The sequence below is a fragment of the Magallana gigas genome, chromosome 7 (assembly GCF_963853765.1).
Source record: "Magallana gigas chromosome 7, xbMagGiga1.1, whole genome shotgun sequence".
Lineage (NCBI taxonomy): Eukaryota > Metazoa > Mollusca > Bivalvia > Ostreida > Ostreidae > Magallana > Magallana gigas.
The window spans coordinates 23,183,668-23,199,053 of NC_088859.1; the positions used below are offsets into that span (position 1 = coordinate 23,183,668).

General features: G+C 35.9%; 3 protein-coding genes across 8 annotated transcripts in view; 2 read left to right on the top strand and 1 right to left on the bottom strand.

Moving 5' to 3' along the window:
* Positions 1 to 15,386, bottom strand: part of LOC105340715 (multidrug resistance-associated protein 1) — a 411,670-nt gene that overhangs the window by 247,170 nt on the left and 149,114 nt on the right. For all 6 annotated transcript variants that reach the window (XR_010707346.1, XM_066065106.1, XM_066065104.1 and 3 more), the window contains one exon: positions 314 to 544. Coding sequence is in view for 5 of the 6 variants with exons in the window: in XM_066065106.1 (XP_065921178.1) it covers positions 314 to 544 (231 nt within the window). In the remaining variant the exon portion in view is untranslated. The remainder of the gene's footprint in view (positions 1 to 313; positions 545 to 15,386) is intronic.
* LOC117684839 (uncharacterized) lies at positions 2,759 to 5,797 on the top strand. The gene is made up of 4 exons (XM_034458587.2): positions 2,759 to 3,748; positions 3,846 to 4,224; positions 4,309 to 4,659; positions 5,482 to 5,797. The coding sequence occupies exons 1-4, from the start codon at positions 3,137 to 3,139 to the stop codon at positions 5,700 to 5,702; spliced, it is 1,563 nt and encodes a 520-aa protein (XP_034314478.2). The 5' UTR covers positions 2,759 to 3,136; the 3' UTR covers positions 5,703 to 5,797.
* Positions 7,403 to 15,135, top strand: LOC136269816 (uncharacterized). Its single transcript, XM_066065126.1, has 2 exons — positions 7,403 to 8,452; positions 13,076 to 15,135. Exons 1-2 carry the CDS (start codon positions 7,816 to 7,818, stop codon positions 14,140 to 14,142), a joined length of 1,704 nt encoding a protein of 567 aa, XP_065921198.1. The 5' UTR covers positions 7,403 to 7,815; the 3' UTR covers positions 14,143 to 15,135.

Here is a 15,386-nt window from a genome sequence, read left to right on the forward strand (position 1 = left end):
TAAAATACTAGACTCAAATTTTTCAGCTTTACCAAGAACCAAGAAATCGGATGAGTACTGTCTTTTGTTTTATATACTTTAAACATCATTGGTACTTGAAGATTACCAATTTGATTGGACACGTGATACTAGATAAGAAGTAAAAAATGTAAAAAGTTTACAGACAGACGGATGGACGCACAGACGATGGACAAAAGGTGATCGGAAAAGCTCACTTGAACCTTGGGTCCAGGTGAGCTAAGTGTCAGCTGACAGACAGACAGAACAAGATAACTAAAAACTTTCTTTAGATATTGCAGGTATAAAAACTTACTTTAAAAGTAATGGACTTATGAACTGCATCACATCATAAATCAGCTTAAGAAGAGCAGTAAATAAAACAGATGGTAAATATGCTGAAACCATTGCACGGAACAACCTTCCTGGAGTCTTTGTATGGTTGTAGCTTTCAATTATAACCTCTCCTTTATCCCCTTCAGAGGCCTCCATTTCAATTACCTCCGCTTTTAATGGCAACTCTGAGATATGGACTTTTCGTTGTTTACTGAAAAAAATATTTTATAAGCTTTATAGGGGTTTTCACTCACTTTATGAAAATCATTTATGATTTATGCAACCATGAAAATGACAAGATTAGTTGAAAATCTTGCATTGTATTTGCAATTCAATATAATGTATTTATCATTGTAATATTTGTTGACCTGTTCAGATTGAAAATTAGAAACAAAGGTAATAAAAAATTACAGAGCCCAACCTTTAAGAAGCCACCTGTTTGTATTTATGAACTGTAAAAATTTACTTAATTTTATTTATGGTGCAATTAGTCCTCCATACACAAAAAATATGATGTCATGATGACACAAGATGTGAAAAATTAGTTGAGAAAGATATTTCTACAATAAAAAATAAAAATGGTCATCATTGTTATAACCAAATATCAAGGGCTTTCACTTTACACCATGGAAAAAGGGCTGGCCCTTTAAATTAGGGGCCTAGAGCCCTTAAAAGTTTTCCCTTTATAAATCAAAAATGGTTAATATTTTGCTACAGCTGTTGATAGAAAAGTTGTTTACTATGGTGTTATCAATGTTGTTACGAAATCATTTTGTTCCAGCTGTCATATAATATTTTGAACCCCGCGATATATTGAACCCGCGGTTCAAAATATCGCTGTGATATATTGAACCCCCCCATAAAATAATGAACCTCAGGTTCAATATTTTATGGCCGCGATATTTTGGACCCCCCTTTATTTTTCATTGTTAGTGAAGAAGGGGTTCAAAATTCCGCGGCCATAATATTATGAACCCCTTCTGCAATAGTATAGTAATTTGTAAAAAACACGGTGGAGAACGGTCTGTGTCGCACCATGTACACGGTGTGACACCGTGTATGTGTATTGGAAAATTCAAGAAAACGCACCGTGTCCGCCCGTGTATCTCCATGGCCACTGTGTTACTCTGTGGATATCGTTACCTGAGTCGTTGATAGAAATAACGTATGTTTAGAAATAATTATATTATGGCTAAAAAAGGGATGAAACATATATATCCTTTTCATATTAAAAAAAAAAGAATGTTGCACGGACCCAGAAAATTGTCCGGGCTGTCAACATGAAGTTAATTTTTTGTGATCTAAAAACTCGACGTAAATGGGTACCTTTTAATTGATTTGTTCTTAAATAAATTGAAATAAATTCACCAAATATATTTAATTATATATATATGAGTTGCGTCAAGCGAAAAGGGACCTTCGTGACATAGAATAAATACGTCACAATAACGCTGCAAAGACGTGACGTTTCGTCTGCTTGTTTACCGGAAGAAGGTGAAGAAAACGCACAACGTTTATGATCGTATCATATCTATATGTAATGTAAATAAAAGCGTGACCATCGATCCTGCTGTATTCAACTTTCATGGATTTACAGGTAACTTATTTATTTTCATTACATATTCATTTATTTTATATGACACTTCATAAAAACAACATACATGTATAGGGCCTATATGATAATTATACGCCTATATAGTTGTCAGACGTTAACTTATTGTACATAAATCGTTAGAGGTAACATTACTCATTTCAAACAAATGCAATTCCAATAAAATAGCAATTAATAGCTCCTTCCGTTCATAGGATTTGACAGCAGAAATCGTGGACATCTTGCTGTCACTGAAATATGCATGTTGATCAAGAAGTAAAGTACGCACTGTCAACCCGTAATGTAACGTACTGTAGCTTAAGTAATTGTTAGCGGCATCTATAGACTTAGTCATTAATGCAATGTTTTGGTATGAAATATTTATTTTCTCTTCCTGCTAAACCAAATATATTTGATAGCGGAATAGTTTGTCATGACAACGATCATGAAATATTCATTTCGATAGATGTGTACAATATTTACTCCTCTCACATCCAAGACCCCATAGCGTAGGGGTATGAGTCTTACCTCTAATGTCAGAGGTACCAGAATCGAGCCCTTGTTGTAGTGTGATGCATAGTGAAAATTTTAACAATGGAAGATATTAACTTCCCTTTTGCAACTATTTTCTGCTTATTAATGCCGTTATCAGTTAACTGCTTTACTTTCATTCTTATGAAGATATTATTTTTTTGATACAAAGAATATATAAAAAAAAAAAAAAAGGGGGGGGGGGGGGGGCTGTCAGTTGATTAATGGCAATCCGATGAATTATGTAAAGGGTCCTATCCTAATTTAATTTTTCAATACACGAACTAAACAAATTAAACTTTTTAAAATCAACAGGCTTTATACAACTTGATTGATGAGTTCCTCCCTCGTCATAGACAAGTGACAAGTGCACCGTCTGATGAAGAAAGTGATAGCGCTTCGGATAGGGACGAGTTAATACACAGTAACCGCGTTCATGATGATGTTTTAAGAGAACGAATAGACCTGTTTACTCGAAGTAATGGCGATGACTATAGCGAAGAGATTGAAAGTGAAGACGACGACAACGTATCATGTAATGGAAACAGTGATATACAGAGTTTGAAAGAAAAGGTTTTGACATCTTGTTCATGTGGAAAAAATTGCTTAGACAGTGTCCCATTAGATGATATCCAGAACTCGATCTTGGCATTAAGAGAACTTTCAAGAGAGGAAAGAGACATGTTTATCATGGGGAAACTTTCGTGCAATACGAATAGCTGTACACAGAGAGGAAAGGAAAGAAAAAGGAAAAGATACACATACTTTTTCAGGAATAAGGAAATTTGCAGGGGGTCTTTTCTTTTTGCATATGGTGTTGGTTCAAAATATGTGAAGAATATTGTGTCCCACATGAACGAAAATGGGTGCATACCAAGAACGCACAAAAACAAGAATAGACGCCCTAGCAATGCTTTCTGCTTTGATGACCTGAAAAATGCAATAGACTTTATCCAGAATTACGCTGAAGAGTTTGGACTCCCTCAGCCCAATGTGAAAAACCAAGGACATCCTCACATCTTTCTGCCGTCATCTGGTAACAAGTCATCTCTGCATTCAACCTACGTCACATCATGTACTGATGCAAACAAACGACACGTTGGTCTTACAACATTTAAGCTTCTGTGGAGAGACTGCTGTCCCCATATCAAGTATATGACTCCACGGTCCGACATCTGTCCAAAATGTGAGAATCATCGGGCCAACATATCTACAGCTGCTGGACAACAGGAAAAACAGGAGCATCTGCAGGCTTTCACTGAGCATTTGTTAATGGTGGAGAAAGAGCGTCAGGTAGTTAAACATTTTGATAATATATCAATAATGTTTATGTATTTCTCTGTAATTTGTCTATGTTATTGTTTGACATTATTAATTTTATCCATTGTAGGTGTATAACAATGCAGTAAAGAATGCGAGAAAAGAAACGGAGCTACATCACAGGCCTGCTGGAGTAATTCCCCCTTGTTCAACCGACCTTATGGAAGTTCACTACACTTTTGACTTTTCCCAGGCTCTCTCCATCCCTCATCACGCACGCCAAGAAGGACCACTGTATTTCCTGACTCCCCGAAAAGTTCAGTTGTTTGGCGTTGCAATTGAAGGACAGCACCATCAAATCAATTATCTGATTGATGAGGACCAAGGCATCGGGGAAAATGGTGCAGGGATCAAAGGTGCCAATGGTGTTGTCTCCATGCTTCACCACTGCCTTACAACCTACGGTTCCGGAGAAAAGTCATGTGTGATACACTGTGACAATTGTGCAGGTAAAGCACGCACCAACAATAAACAGAATGACACGAACTATTATTTGTCGTTTTGTAGGAAACATTAATATTTTTTATTTTTAGGAGAAAACAAAAACAGATATGTTCTGGGATATCTGATGTGGCGAACTCTCATGGGCTTGCATCACGATATTCAGCTGTCAATGCAGGTTCCATACCATGGCCGATGTCTTGTTGATGCCGGATTTGCTAACATAAAGCAGCTGTACCACAGGACGGATGTAGATAGCCTTTCCGGTCTTGTTGAGGTGGTTAGGAAAAGCGCCAGATCAAACTCTCCCGTTACCTACATCAACGACGCTGGAGAACACAGCTGGGAGTGGTATGATTGGAAGTCGTTTACCAGCACGTTCTTCACAAACGTGAAAGGCATCCGGAAAATGCGACATTTTAGATTTTCATTATTATCACCGGGTATGTATTTAGTTACATGTATGTAAAACATATACCGTATATCAGGGTTTTTTCCGCGTGTATCCAATTTCCGCTTTGTTCGCGACGATTTCCGAATCGCGGAAAATATATCAGCGTAAATTTGATACAAAGTGTTGTTCTTATGATATAGTTCTCTATTTCCTTATGAAGTAAACAGGTATGTAAAAATACAATGAACTGTGTTCAGTAAGTTTAGAGTAGAAATTGCAGGATCGGAAACAAGCGCAAGATAATAGGTAAGTAAGCCTCATAGTTTATTCAATAATCCATTGACAAGCTAATTAAAACGGTCGCTTTTCTTGCGTAAACCAATGTCTAATTATACCTGAGCTACTGGAATATGTAACAGTAAATGATCTATTTATCTATGACTGTTTGCGTCTCTGAACATAATTATCGGTAATTATTTAACATTAAGGAAATGGTGTAAATGGTTTGTCCGAATTTTTTATTATAAAGAGCGGCAATTTAGATACTTTTATCCTCTTACTTCACAGGGTTAAACAATCTTGAATTATATTTTCACTATGACTTTGAAATAGTGAAAATTTGATTTGCGTAAATTTTATATACCGTTCTAGGTTCTAAATCGCGGAAAAAACATGACGCGGAAAAAACCTGATATACGGTAATTCCATCTGATCGACAGACTATTTATGTATCTTGAAGTTTATATATATTTCTTTTTAATCAATATCAATACAGTCAAATAAATTGTAAAAAAAAATATACATGTATAATGTCCGTATATTAACTGTGAAAGGTACATGTACTGAAATAAATTTATTCTTTTTTATACAGGAAAACTGTTCGTCAAAAGTCACGCCGATGACAGTGAACGAGAAATCACGCTTCTGAAATCCAGTATCAGTCCGGAAGACAAAACAACAGGGTCAGTGATGCCCGACATTCTACCTCCCGGCGGGATGACCTCAGAGAGGCAACGTTACCTGTTCCGTGTTGTTCGCCCTTTCGTACGAGATCCTTTTAAGGACACTACCTGTCCAGAGGCTGAAGAGTGATGAAGATGATGATAAAATGAACGGTTTTAAATGAAAACATAATGTATTGTTAGGATTCATTTAATGACATTGAAAGTGTATTTATTATCGTTTTCCAACACGTTTGAATTTTGTTTTATTTGAACATTTTAAACATTTGAAAATGTCAATTAGTTTAGTGAAATATATTCCTTCAGGACAAGAAATGCCGTTGTTTTATTTTTGATGACGTTCTAATGACATTGATATTCTATGACGTTTTGCAACGTTTTTATGACGTTATCTTGCATTAGTTAGTGCATTTCAAATGCATTTTATCTAGTCTTAAATTGAGTGATTTGATTAAACATTTGGCATCAAAATACTCAGAAAGACTTGCTTATTAATAAACCAGCAAAAATCCATTTTCCAAAATTTTGTCACGAAGGTCCCTTTTCGCTTGACGCAACTCATATATAATAATCAATTGATATATTAATCAAAATTCAAATCAATTTAATTCATCGTGTTTTTTTTTCTAAACACACGTGATGTAACTGACGATCCGATTAAAATGTCGGGAGCTTAAATGTCTTATTTTCTGTTATCTGTGAACACTTTCTGATTTATTAATTAATTTACAGCCTTACTTTAACCAATTAAAAATGAGAAATGAAAACATTTCAGATCATGTTTTTTTAAAAACATGTTGATGTGCTGTAGTTAATAACAACCCCATATTACCGGTGACTTGAATAATTTGGACTTCAGCTATTTATGTAGCAATAATTAAACAAAAAATCACTTTTATATTATAGATTATAGATAATACATGTACAAACTCTTGTTAAATTATATTCAAGTATTGTACATGTACTGAAAATATACCCGCATTTCATAAAATAACTTTCAATTTTATTTCCGTATAGCTAGTAATGGCCTCGTGATTTCACATGAAAAAATCACTCATGTGATGTATGGAAGCTGTTCAGATACACAACATTGTCTTTCATCTTGGCTTCTATACACAACAGGTGTTATTTTCTGTCTTGTTAGGTGTCATTGTAATTTACAACTACCTACGTGTATATTTGGACGTCTGAACAGGTGTACTCGAGATCGAGGTATTCACACCTTTCCATGGACACCTGTTTGGTAACTCATCACAACCCGTCGTGTATATGGTCTGAATATATCTTACTTCTACTTTGTTAGTTCCATGATTTTTCCTAATCTCTAACAAACAAAAAAATTGTCTGTAGATATGTACACAAACAATTTACTACATGTAAGACTATCGGCGCATGGATCCGGAGAACAATTCAGCAACTCTATAAATGCGGTAATTTCACAAAGTATTATTAAACTTGCGATAAGAAATTATTTACTGGGTACACATGTTTGTACGAAAAAAACCCTGATTGATTAAAACGTTGAATGAAATAATACCGGTAACTTTTTGCAAGCATTTAGAACAAACACAACTTTATTTACTAAAATATAACCAATCTAATATGTGTGATGTGAAATAGCGTCGAAATTTTAACGAACAATCTTATTACATCGTGTACTTTACAAACTTTTAGTCATTGTGTTGAAATCGTTATTAAAACCATGGATCTAAAATAAATGAAATAAATTCATACAAATAGAACTCTTATATTTCTAAAATGATTGAACAAAAGTAAACACTGTGAGAGAGAGAGAGAGAGAGAGAGAGAGAGAGAGAGAGAGAGATTGAAATTTAATTGTAGATTAAATTATTATTTATACACCAGTTAATTCCTGCTGCTATCTATTCGTAGTAAAATATTCGGGTACATACATGTAATTAAGACAATGTGTTATCATGTAATTTGAGACGTGTTTAGTATCGGTATTGAATTGACCAATCAGGGGAGAGCAGCCAGGGGCATTGATGCCTAGAGGGGGGAGTCTGGTATTGATACAGATGTTTTCAGCGTGAACGCTTTGAGTTCAAGAGCTATATTTTGTCTTCCTAATATTGAACATAACTTTCATTTCAAGTGAATTTACTGTCGGATGATTCGTTGATGTGATGTCCTAGTGTTTTGATCATCGTTATTCGACGTGTGTGTTTAACTATTACCTAATTCAGGAATTTGTTCTGACTGACTTCTACAGTACCAAAAATATGGGACCTAAACGAACGAGGCATTCGCCTTATGCCTACGACCCGGATTTGCCAGAAAATTGGACAACTTCTCGTTTAAAACAAGCTTTGAATAACCGCGGCATTATTTATCCAAGCAATGCAAAACGATCCCATTTGATTCGGTTGGTGGAAGAGAATTCTATTAATAGACCAGGATCCCCGCTGGACGCGCAAGGTGCCCCTTCCCAAGATGCCCCAGTTCAAAACAATAATGGCGGCGATCAGCGAGTGATGATAGACTTAGTGTCGAAGCTTTCGTCTACAGTACAGAGTCTGCAGCAAAACGTGATAAATCTGACATCGCGTGTGAATTCCATGAACACCCAGACTACGAGTTCATCGGTCAGCACAGAAATTAATCATAACATTCAATCCGGCGGTCAGACTAACCAAGCGAATTCGTCATCGAACGACGTAAACAATACGTCCAACTTTACTCTGTCCTCAGCCATGGCAGCTATGTCTTCATCAGTGAGTGGACCTAGTGCTACAACAACTGGAATTGCGAACCAACAACCAGCACCTTCGTACAAAAGGACAAGATTTGGGTTCTCGGCTGAGTCGCTTCCGTTAGTTGAAACAATTTCTCCACAGTTAAGACAACAAATCACGGCAGGTAAAGACATAAACTTAGCTTCAATTCTTATTCCTTATTATGTGCCCACAGAGGACAAACCGCAATCACAGATTACAAAGCTCACCGAGACGAGACATCACCCTTATGAGACTTCACCTCTATGAGACCACCTTTATCATATTAAATGAAAATCATACTTCATGATCTTGGATATTCATGGATTCTGTTTTGACACAATATCGTATATCATCTGTTAAAAAGTTGTATGCTAATCATATGTTCATATGTTAATCAATACAATAATATAAAATCAAATATTGCATCCTATCATATTTACAACATATATCATATAATTCAATAAAATACCATAATAATCAATGATGAGATATGATATTGTAACGTATGATATGACATTGTATTGTGTTATACGTTATTGTATTTGATCAAATAATACAATATCATAAAATATAAAACAATATAGTATTATATTACAATATCATATTACATATTACATCATAACATTGAAACTTATGATATTATATTGTATAATATAGTATGATATTGTATGATACTGTATCATTTTTGATACATAATATGATATTGTACCATATGATGCACTGTACAATATTATTTGATACAACATTGTATCATATCAAATGATACAATTTTATATGATAAAGTAAAATATTATATAATACAATATTATATTATACATATTGTATCATATGATACAATAATATATTTTACAATATCATACAATACAATTTCATGTGATGTGATAATATATCATATTATAAAACAATATCATATTAAACAATATCGTATGATACGATATTATATTAATATAACAGTATCATATTATACAATTTCAAGTGATATTATTCTATATTACAGAAACCAATATCATATTATACAATATTGTATGATACAATATCATAGAATATACAATATTGTATCATAGGATACAATATAATATTTTGCAATATCTTATGTAATTGTATCATGTGATAAAATAATAAATTAAAAAAACAATTATTATACAATATTGTATCATAATATACAATACTATACATAGCAATATCATGATACAATATCATATCATAAAATATAAAAAAAAAAATTGAAACAATATCATATCGTATCGTATAACTTTTTATAATATAACATATGATATCATATTGTATCATATCAAACAATACTGTTTCATATCATACAATACTATATCATAGGAATCATGTTATATCATTTATCAACAAATACATCTATCTATCGAGCAGGTTTGAGTGAGGTAGGAGATTTCTTTAGCATACTTGATAATGGAGATCAGGCTCTGCATCTGAAGCAACCTCTGCGTTTCATTTATAATATAGTTAAATCAACTATGCAAGCTATCATCTATAAAACATGTGACCTGTTCCAAAAAAACTTAACCTCATCCAGCATCCGAAACCTATGGCTCAGATTCAGCATTCAAGCCTGTCAGGTGCATCAGTATACATAAGACGCATCTCCATGCAAGTTTGGTGAAGTTCAGACCAGTAATAACTAAGATATCATCATCAGAAGGCACTAGCAATTAAAACCTTAACCTGCTCCAGCATCCGCAACCTATGGCTCAGATTCAACATCCATGCCTGTCAGGTGCATCTGTATCATAAGACACACCATCCATTCAAGTTTGGTGAAGTTAGGACCTGTAATAACTAAGATATATTTTTTAGCATCCTTGATAATGGAGATCAAGCTCTGCATCTGAAGCTTCCTCTGTGATTCATTCATACTACAGTTTAATCAACTATGCAAGTTTGAAAAAGTACTATCATCAATTAAACATGTGACCTGTTCCAAAAAACTTAACCATATCCAGCATCTGAAACCTATGGCTCAGACTCAGCATTCAAACCTGTCAGGTGCATCAGTATCATTAGACGCACCATCCATGGAAGTCTGGTGAAGTTAGGACAAGTAATAACTAAGATATAATCATCAGAGGGCACCTGTTTCAAAAACTTTAACCAGCTCTAAAAACCTTAACCTCCTTCAGCATCCGAAACGTATGGCTCAGATTCAGCATTCAAGCCTGTCAGGTGCATCAGTATCATAAGACACACCATCCATGGAAGTCTGGTGAAGTACGGACCAGCAGTAACTAAGATATAATCATCAGAGGGCACCTGCAACAAAAACTTTAACCAGCTCTAAAAGCCTTTACCTCCTCCAGCATCCGAAACCTACAGCTCAGATTCAGCACTCAAGCCTGTCTGGTGCATAAGTATCATAAGACACACCATCCATGCAAGTTTGGTGAAGTACGGACCTGCAGTAACTTAGATATTGCTATCAAAGGGCACCTGCAACAAAAACTTTAACCTGGTCCAACAACCTTAACCTCCTCCAGCATCTGAAATTTAGGACTCAGATTCAGCATCCAAGTCTTTCAAGTCCATAAGTAGGTCCAGATGCATCATCCACGCAAGTTTGGTGAAGATAGGACAAGTAATAGCTTAGATACAGGACCTGCAACAAAAACTTTAACCAGGTCCGGACGCCGACGCCGACGCCGAGGGTATAGCATAAGCTCCCCCTGACTTCGTCTCGGTGAGCTAAAAATGTGATGTGTGAAGCATACCCACAGAGACGAGTCGAACTGGATCTCTATGAGAGGGACATCATCGACATGGCAACCAGATACCCTGGAAAAGGATTCTATGAATATCATAGGCAGTTTAGTTTGATGGCAGCTTCTCATTTAAGATTTAACAATATCATGGTGGATTGGTCTGTCAGAAACAATACACTATTCTGCAATATCTTTGCCAATGCGAAAGCACAGTCTTGTACACACTGTCATAGCACTCTTCATCTTACAAATTTCTGTGCTATGGCTGCCACGCAGAAAACAGAAAAATTGCAACTGGAGAGAGAAGTCGATTCCTATGGCAGGAAAAGACTGTATCATGCAGGAAAGGAGATCTGTAACAACTTTAATGGCACAAGAGGATGCCAGCTATCTAGATGTAGAAATGCTCATATTTGTTTAGATTGTAGAGGTGAACATGCTCGGCAGAATTGTACCTTAGCAAAAAACGGCAACTGGCCCCAACACTTGGGGCCTCAGACCCATCCAAAGTAGATGGCAACTACATGAGCTCTGTGAATACTCCTGTCAACATAGACATACTACATTTGTGGCTTAAAGATCATCCAGATAAAGAATTTGTGTCATATTTAATTAATGGTTTGCAGTTTGGTTTTCACACCGGTTTTCAGACAATTCCAGAAACACCATTTGAATGTAAAAACTTAAGATCAGCTGAAAAACACTCAGAATGTGTTGGAGACCTCATTCAACAGGAAGTTAACAAAGGATATCTTTTGGGACCGTTTAGAGACATACCTTTTAAAAACTATAGAATAAACCCTATTGGTGTAGCCGAAGGAAAATATTCAAAGAAGAAACGTCTTATTGTGGATATGTCCGCTCCCCATGATAACGAAGATATTCCGAGTTTAAACAACTTGATAGACAAACAAGAATTTTCCTTGACTTACGTGAAGATTGATGATGCAGTTAGCCTCATAAAACACTTGGGCTTGGGATCTTTTCTTATTAAGACAGACATAACTGATGCCTTCAAGAATATACCCATTCTAGAGGAGTTGTGGCCGTTTCATGGAATCAAGTGGAAAGACAATTATTATTTTTACAAAAGATTAGTGTTCGGAAGTCGTTCAAGTCCAAAGATCTTTGACTATCTATCAACAGCAGTTTGCTGGATTGCGGAAAATGTATTCGATATCTCCAACGTTCTGCATCTCTTAGATGATTTTCTGGTAGTGGTACCTCCATGGGGAGATGCATTCGAAGTTATGCACAGATTTCTCAATATCTTTAAAGAACTAGGTATTCCTTTATCATCAAAAAAGACAGAAGGTCCCTGTAATGAAATTGAATATCTTGGACTCTACTTAGATTCAGCAAAGATGGAAACAAGATTACCTAGAGAGAAACTTACCAGAATAACAGAACTGCTAGAAACATTTCAGTACAAGAAATCATGTACTAAAAGAGAGCTCTTGAGTTTATTAGGTCACTTGAACTTTGCATGCAGAGTTATATTACCAGGTCGCTCATTTATTTCTCACCTTATTGCCTTGTCCACTACCGTTGAACCATTGCATTACCATATCAAAATTGATCGTATGTGTAGAGCGGACTTGAGCATGTGACTCAAATTTCTAAGATCTTGGAATGGTGTGTCTTTCTTTATCGATGACAACATAACAGAGGCAGCAGATATGCAGTTATTTACTGATGCGACTCCTATTTCATATGGAGGATCATATGAAAACCAATGGTTTCAAGGAGATTTCCCCGTAGAAATATTGCAGGAAAAAACATCAATGGCTTTCTTTGAACTTTACCCAATAGTAATGGCTTGTCTTCTGTGGGGACATAATTGGAACAGGAAACGTATACTATTTCATTGTGACAATATGGCGACAGTTGAAATAATTAAGAAAGGACGCTCTAAAGTTCCTAGTATCATGAAATTAATGAGAACACTAACGTTTCATGCTGCAAAAAATCACTATGTTTTACATGCCAAACATATTGAAGGTCACAAAAACTGTATAGCTGACGCACTTTCTCGTTACCAGATGGAGAAATTCCGGGCTCTACTTCCTGGAGCAGAGGCGAATCCAACTCCTTGTATCCATCACTCTATGATGTTGACAGTCTAGACCAGCAAGTGACAGAACTCTTAGATGCTTCTCTGAGTACTTCTACGAAACAGACTTACAGTTCAGCTTTGCAGTGTTTTATTACCTTTATGTGTATGAATGGCGTAGTTTGTTCTAGAACATCATTACCCTCTATTACTGAGACCACACTTGTTTACTTTATATCTCATTGTAAATCAGTTCTAAAGCTGAAGTACGAAACGATGAAACTGTATCTAGCTGGCATTCGTTATTATTACATTGTAGCAGGTTTAGGTGATGTATTACATAATTGTCATCGCTTGCATTATGTTCTTAGAGGTGTTAAAAAATCCCAGACAAATCAAGTTGTAAAGCGTCTACCTATAACAGTACAGATTTTGAAAGAGTTGGTCATTTTGCTAGATAACGGAGCTTTTTCTCCGTTTTTTGACTCGATGTTAAAATGCATGTTCTTATGTGCCTTCTTTGGATTCCTTCGATGTGGAGAAATTACATGTAAGAATGCTTCTTCTGTAGATTTTGTTAGAATAGAAGATGTTAGTTTTCATGATGGGAACAACACTTTTGTATTAAGATTACGGAATTCTAAAACAGATCCGTTCTCTAAAGGCGTAGATATCACAATTTTTGAAAATGTATATTTTAAACCTGTACATAATATGCTTGTGTATCTGGAATCACGAAAGTTGTCGGCTTGTGACCAATCTTCACCATTGTTTATCAAAAGTGAACACTGTTGCCTGCCCATAACTAGAGACAAATTCATTCAACATCTTAGGGAACTCTTGCGCAGAAGCAGTTTTCGTGAGCAGAACTATTCGGGTCATTCATTCCGCATCGGAGCAGCAACTACAGCGGCAGCAGCTGGCGTTGAAGATCATGTCATCAAAGAACTAGGCAGATGGTCATCTGATTGCTATGTGAGATACATTCGTACCGATCGTCAAATAATCAAAAACGCTCAAAACAACATGTGCAATGCGTCACCATGTACTGTGTAATAGACATAGCTGGTCATACTAAATGCTTTACGCCATCAAGCTTGTCATCTTATAGTTAGTGGAACAATAGGAATATATATGTATTCTATTTGTATTTTTTTTTTTTCTTGTTCATCATTGTACAACAGTGTAATACTTTATTACACCATAACTATATGTCAAATACTTAATTAACCTTTTCCTTTGCTTGGGGGCTTCACTCATTTTATTCGCTCATTTGGTGGTCATTCCTTGGGGAATTCTGCCCCCAAGGTCAATTCTAGTGACATTTGAAATAGTTATTATAATCTTATATAACATATAGGTAATTTGGTTGGTTAACTAGACTAGGCTGGTGTAGCATGTAGATAATTGTTTTGAACAATCAATAGTTTGGTATTTAGTTTAGATTGTAGTTGATATGGGTTGTCTTGCTCCTCTCAGTTTGGGCAATGCGTCAAATCTACGGTATAAACCCAGAGTTTTATGCTGCCTGCTGGGATCAGCCCCAGGCATTTGTCCTACTCCTGGGATCAGCCCAGAGTTAAATTGCCTGCAGGGATCAGCCCTGGGCACCATCGTTATGCTGCTACTCCTGGGATCAGCCCGGAGTTAAATTGCCTACAGGGATCAGCCCTGGGCACCATCGTTACTCTCCTGGGATCAGCCCAGAGTTTTATTAGGCCTGCAGGGATCAGCCCAGGCCACTTTGTAGTACTTCTCTGGGATCAGCCCGGATTTTATTTAGCCTGTGGGATCAGCCCCGGGCACTTTGTAGTACTTCCGAGATCAGCTTGGAATTGATTATTCTATGTACACAGTAATAGTGGTAGCTAGTTTTTAGATGTTAGAGGTAGTTATTTTGATGGTTGAAATGAGTAGCCCCCAAGACGCCAAAGATATGTTTATTGTTTATGATGCAGGTATATTTTACCATGTATGTACAAGTTGATGCAATGTATGTATTTGTGATTTTCTGATGGAGTGTTTATGGTATATAAAAGTGGAACCTTATCTTAATCTTTATCTTTGTTACTTGTAAGTGTATAAAGAGAGAGAGAGAGATTTTACAACGCAATATTCCAACCCTCATACATGCAGTATAAGAATAAAGAAACTAAAAATTTCAAACACTAAATACTTCACTGTTAAACATTTTTCCATTTTGCAGACTTAAAAAACCAATAGAACGACATTTTTTCCTTATCATGGAAGGAGCACATGGTCTAGCTATCTCGCGAGCTGATTTGATTGACAGGGATAGC

Coding starts and splice junctions, on each gene's coding strand:
- LOC117684839 (XM_034458587.2), top strand. CDS start 3,137: ATGTTTATCATGGGGAAACTTTCGTGCAATACGAATAGCTGTACACAG. Junction 3,749..3,845: donor TGGTGGAGAAAGAGCGTCAG/GTAGTTAAACAT, acceptor TATCCATTGTAG/GTGTATAACAATGCAGTAAA. Junction 4,660..5,481: donor ATTTTCATTATTATCACCGG/GTATGTATTTAG, acceptor TTTTTTATACAG/GAAAACTGTTCGTCAAAAGT.
- LOC136269816 (XM_066065126.1), top strand. CDS start 7,816: ATGGGACCTAAACGAACGAGGCATTCGCCTTATGCCTACGACCCGGAT. Junction 8,453..13,075: donor AAGACAACAAATCACGGCAG/GTAAAGACATAA, acceptor TCTCGTTACCAG/ATGGAGAAATTCCGGGCTCT.